At 39.4% G+C, this 6,022-nt stretch overlaps 1 protein-coding gene across 2 annotated transcripts in view; it reads right to left on the reverse strand.

Annotated features, from left to right (window-relative positions):
* LOC138676117 (pendrin-like) overlaps positions 1-1,649 on the reverse strand; it is a 48,425-nt gene extending 46,776 nt beyond the window's left edge. The window contains exons 1-2 of one of the 2 annotated variants that reach the window (XM_069765054.1): positions 1,621-1,649; positions 1,255-1,397 (exon numbers count right to left, since the gene is read on the reverse strand). In XM_069765054.1, the coding sequence (XP_069621155.1) occupies positions 1,255-1,397 (143 nt within the window). In that variant the 5' untranslated portion in view covers positions 1,621-1,649. Of the gene's footprint in view, positions 1-1,254; positions 1,398-1,567 lie in introns of both variants that reach the window. The other variant, XM_069765053.1, reaches the window with a different exon arrangement.
* Positions 1,650-6,022: the final 4,373 nt, after the last annotated feature.

Consider the following 6,022-nt stretch of genomic DNA (forward strand, 5'->3'; position numbering starts at 1 on the left):
CTACCTGAGCCAGGAGCAGTATGCGTCAGATACTAGCTGTGTTATTCCAGCCATGTATGTTTAACAGTACCGGCAGAGAACAATACTTCTTGGATGATCAGTCAGGGAACATGCCACAGACTAATCATCCTTAGCCGACTTTGAAAGTATATTTTCTCTGAAACGCCTTTTTATTTCAGAGTAAAACAAACACAACTGCAAAAACTCTAATTAATTAATTAGTGTCTGATTCCTGCTGCCCATTGTTCAGACAGCATTCATTTCCCTTTAAATATTCCAATTCTTGAAACTAGAAGCCACTACTAGGGAGATAACAAAAATAGATGTACACAGGTACCATTAAACAATAACAAACAAATAAAGTTGGACTCTGTAGCGCTATAGCATGCAAACATGAAATATATGAAATTGGAATTGCATTTCTGCTCTAGAAAATAGGAAAAAATTAAGATATTTAGCACATAAATTGGCCAATTCATTTATGCCCAGCAGCCAATGACAAGACGATCCTATTTGCTGAGAACTTAACTTAATATGGTACCCAATAGGTTCCCAGAAAAGCAGATTGTCTTGTCGTTGGCTGTTGGGCATACATAAATTAGTATTTTAAATTTTTCCTGTTTTCTAGAGCAGTAATGCACTTCCAATTTCATATATTTCAGGTTTACATGCTATAGCGCTACAGAGTGCAACTTTATTTGTTGGATATATATGGAGACTACTCTTCGTATGCGCCTGTTTGTTTGGAAATCACGGTCAGTCTTTGATATTTATTAAACAATAGCAAGTCCCTACGCACTGAAAATAGTAACAATGTTAACTGGAGATATAGCTGGAGATGTAATTTAAGAAAGAATAAGGAGGTATAAAACAAAAAGACAAAAGCAGCATCTGACATATTAGGTTGTAATAATCATATACCATAGACGATCCAATAACAATAATTACAATGGCAAAGTTTCTCAACTCAGCTTTAGTTTACAGATGAAAAAAAAATCCAACTCATTAACCAAAGTGCGTGCGTTACCTGTGGTTGACTTGCAGACAGGACACGCTGGATCCATATCTGTAACCTGGCCAACAGTTACTGACCTCTAGGTATCTTATTAATGTGTCCATGTTCTGTTTCGCTACAGTAACTTACTATCAAATTCACAAAATAACAATCTGTATGTAAAACGGTCCCTAAGCACAATGGCCACATTACCCAATAGCACCACATTCAGTGTACTAAGAATGGCTGGTAGGAATAACCTGCAGTTCTTTTTCAGCCTGTCCTGGACAGTTTTCCTAACAATTTCCTTCTTTTCATTTTCTTCCTGGAAAGCTGGGTCTGTGTAAACTGATCGTGCCACCAGGTATCCAGGGCTGTGCGTATCCATACTTTCTGATGCCATCTGCGAAAACACAGCCAGAAGTATGTGAAATGTCTATTTTCCATCAACATGTCCTGAAAGTATTGTTGTACATAATTGTACAGCATGTATATATATATATATATATATATATATATATATATATATATATAATTTGCTATAATACATATAGTAAATTGTATGGAATTTACCATGAAAACTGTCAGGCGTTGACACAATGTGATACAATGATATTCCTATGTACCTGTAAAAGCTGCAGCCCTCAGCAACCTTGGCAGGTAACCGGTGCCACTCACATTATATAGTCCTTGCAGCCCAAGGGAAGTTGTGTTTACAGGAAAACAGAGACTCCCATCACCAGTTTCAGGTAGAATTAACTCCCCATCCAGCACATGCATGTTAACCCCTTTTGTCTTGAGTCGTAAGAAGTCCAGTAGTCCCGGGCCACCTTATAGATACACTTGTATAGCATATTTGATAACATGTGTCCATTAGAACTTTCTTTTTCAACTCTCTTGTGTACAAACATTCAGTGCTGCTACATGATGTTCTTAATTCTTGCACAATTATGATTTATGAAGTGAATCAGCTTTATTCCCCTTGCCTTCCCGTCCACACTTTTATGATAAATGTATAAGGATATGCATTTTATTCTGGCTGCACTAGTAACAGATATTTAGAAAGCTTGACTTGTAAATGTCATTAGAGCAGCAAGTTATTCATTAATTAGTACATATTTGGTGATTAAAGATACTTCTAATAAAATGATATTTGCGCTCTGATCTTGTATCAGTCCTGGGTGCTTGCTGTATGCCGCCTAGATGTGTGCATACAAACAGGTATTTTGTCTACATATACACACAGTTCTTGGGATGTTACACGTTGTAACTACTTACAAATGTCTTAGAATTCTGCTACAATGTCTTGTGCTTTTTTTCCTTTTGTAGTTCATTCACCATTACTTTTATTAGCTGTTTTTATAAGGATGTAATGTGCGATATTAGAATCAGGTAATTAATAATCTTTATTTTTACATAGCGCTAACATAATATAATATTCGAATGATCCACAGGAAACTCCTTACAAATGACTAGTCATACTATCCAACAATAAATTGTGGAGTCAAAAAATACATTTTGGTGCCAGTTTTTTTTTTGTCATAAAAAAACAGGGGAGGGATAAAACAGAAAAGCATTAGTCTTTTTTTTTCTATTTGTTCTTTTTGGATTAACTACTGGAATTTGCCTTAAAACAAACAAACAAACATAAAACTGCATTTGAGATCCAGCCTATAAAGCTCTGAACTTTTTTAGCAACTTGGATTTGCATTGCTCTTGCTTACCATGTCCCTCACAATACTAAACTTTTATACATTTGGAAGATGGATGAAAGGTACTTTCGCAAATATCCCTGTTATGATTTACTTCAATGTAGTTTAGACATGTTAAATGTTCTCTAAAAAAAAGTATAAATATTAGCAGTGATAAATAATGAAATAAGTCAAATTCATAATTCTATGACTCTTAAAATTGCAAATATGGATTGTAAAGAACTCACCAGCTATCTAGAGTTTTAATTTATCATTAACAAATAAAGTTGCACTCTGTAGCGCTATAACATGTAAACATGAAATATGTGAAATTTCAACTGCATTACTGCTCTAGATAATAAGAAAAAATGGAGATGCTTAGCATATAAATTGTCCAAATCATCCATGTCCAGCTGCCAACGATAAGGCGATTTCCGGTTGCTGGGAACCTATCTAATGTAAATCTTCTCCTAGACTGAAGCCTGTATTTATGGGTTAGTGAGGATCCTGCTGTAATTTTTCTTATTTTCTGGAGCACTAATGCAGTTCAAACGTCATACATCTCATGTTTACATGCTGTAGCGCTATAGAGTTCCACTTTATTTTGTTAGTTATGTATAGAGATGGCTACTCTTAGTATGCATCTGTTCACACCAGTGTCTTCGGAGTGCTCAAAAAATATGTTTGAGTGGCCGCGGCTGCATATCTCGCGGCCGTGGACAGCCACAACACATGCAGGGATTGCCTAACAAACAGGCAATCTCTGTCAAACAGCCGCAAGCCATGCAGCTGTGAGGACTCGAACATATTATTCGAGCACGCTGAAGACAGCGCCCCAGCATGCTAGGCTAACACCTTATCCAAGCACTTTCACTCCACACTAATAATGATCTGTAATATTCTTTAAAAAATCTTTTATTTTGGTTGTGTTTAAAAGGTGGCTTAATGTCAGCCCTTCAACACTTAATAACTATTAAAATAGGATTTGGGTTCTTTTACTATAGAGCATCAATAAGGGCCCCACCGCTCCTTGAAACTCTCTCGAATTTACTTATATGTAATTTGTAAAGAATATTTAATATTATTAATATTAGTTTATATTTCCTGTTTCAAAGTGAACTTGCCAGATTACAGACAACATTCATTATTCACTGTTTTAGGTAAATCTAATCTCTAAATATTTCTGCAGCAGCCTACAGCACTCCTATGTGTTTTTTACTGTCTAATTACATTTTTGCCTGAAATTCACTTACTTTATTTTATAATAGTAATTTGCAAGTGTTTATGAGCGATATTAGAGTGATTTGCAGCAACTAGTGATAAGTGAATCCTTGTGTATTCAGCTTTGGCTGCTTTCCGCCCCGCACTGGAAGTGAATGAGTGGAGGGTGAGCAGGCGCAGTAGCGCACACTCGTGCTCCATTCACTGTCCCGGATTCTATCTGGAAAATAACGTTTGGTGAAAGGCTGAGTGCAGGGCAACCAATCAACACACTTTGTGGCTGCAGCCCCTCCCTCAGTCATTAGCATAGATTGATAATGGCAAAGGAGAAGATACACAGTCGAATACACAGGGATTCGCTCATCCCTAGCAGCAACGTATCAAACTTTAATGAAATTTGGATTTATGTTTGCTATTTAGGCCTCCCACAAGTTCAGTCACTGATGTCAGAAAAAATGGCATCTTCAAATTGCAGTGTTAGAGGAATGTAGTTAATTGGAAGGACAGCAATCAGTATTACCAGATCAAAACTGCTGTCGAATCGCAACCGATGTGTACCAGTGCTACTGTATCAGCCAATGAAGTACTTCAGTTCTGGGAAAAAGCAAGAATCCCAATAAGACCACAGTATCACATTATCAGTAAGGTGAAGAGTCTGTGTGGTCAATGGAAGAGTCTCAAGAAAAGTGCTAAACAGCAAACCAAAATACAACAATCTAAGGAGAAGGAATTTGTTATTAAACTTGATGAGTTTTTTGATGTTGCTCATGCTGATGTAAAGTAACTTATAAAACTTCAGAAAGACAGTGACTTCTTGCTTGTGCAAAGAGAAAAAGGTTGTCGTGGAAGCATGGGACCATTAGACAGAAAGCTGGTCAAGGTTCAGGAAAGAAAATTTATGAGAGAATTACCGGCAGAGAAACAAAGTAAAAAGGAAACATCAAGTTCAGTCGTCAACAGAGTCGGCTGAACTTTGCAGTAGTAGCAGCAGTTGCGCGACAACGGTGCTTCCAACAATGATAGTGATGAGGGCGAAAGGCATTTCAGTCCCTAGAAACATAAGACAATAAGATCTGTCAACATTGTGACTTGGAAGTTGCTGCAGCTCTAGACAGAACTAATACCCGTGATATAAAAGCGATCTATTTACTTCCTGCTGCTACTCAGTCTCTGGGACATTGTCCAGACAGTATCATGTTGAATAGAGAATCTTTGAGATGGGCTCGTCGCCGGCTTCAAGAGATTGCAGCAAATGCTATCAAAGCTTTCTTTGATAGCTGTGGTCCACTGACTATACACTGGGACGAGAAAAGGTTTGCAAGCCAGACTCACAATAAAACTGCTGAGCGACTGACAGTACTATTGTCAGGAGATGGAACTGAGAAGTTGTTGTTGGTCCAGCAGGGGCGGACGTATCACATGTGCAGCCTGTTCAGCTGCACCAGGGCCCAGGGGAGGAGGAGAGCCCCTTCAGGGTGGCTAACACTGAGGGCAATCTGGCCTTTTTCTTCGGCCCTGAGGCTCCGGAGGGCCCCTGGCCAGATTGCTCTCGTGTGGCGGGCAGGGAGCAATCCCTGCAGCTCTGCTGCCTACAGGAGAAAATGGCAGCAGAGCAGAGCTGACAGATCCATCCTCCATTTCCTGCCTGCGCTTCCTGTCTGGCACCATTGTGCAGATGGATGACGTTAGTATTTAGCGTACATCTGTCAGATAGAAAGCTTCCTGCAACAGTAAATCTACGGCTGCGGGGAACATGTGGAGAGGTGAGCGGTGGTGTGTGTGTGTAGAGGTGAGCCGTGGTGTGTGTATGTGTGATTAGTGATGGGGGTGGTGGAGAGGCTAATGATTGGGGTGGTGGAGAAGGCAATGATGGAGGTAGTGGAGAGGGCAATTATGAGGATGGTGGAGAGGGCAGTGATGGAGGTGATGTAGGAGGACAATGATGAAGGTGATTGGGGAGGACAATGATGGAGGTGATGGGGAGGACAATGATGGAGGTGATGGGAAGGACAATGATGCAGGTGATTGGGGAGGACAATGATGGAGGTGATTGGGGAGGACAATGATGGAGGTGATGGGGAGGACAATAATGGGGGGGATGTGGAGGACAATGATT

The sequence above is a fragment of the Ranitomeya imitator genome, chromosome 4 (assembly GCF_032444005.1).
Source record: "Ranitomeya imitator isolate aRanImi1 chromosome 4, aRanImi1.pri, whole genome shotgun sequence".
In the NCBI taxonomy this organism is placed as follows: domain Eukaryota; kingdom Metazoa; phylum Chordata; class Amphibia; order Anura; family Dendrobatidae; genus Ranitomeya; species Ranitomeya imitator.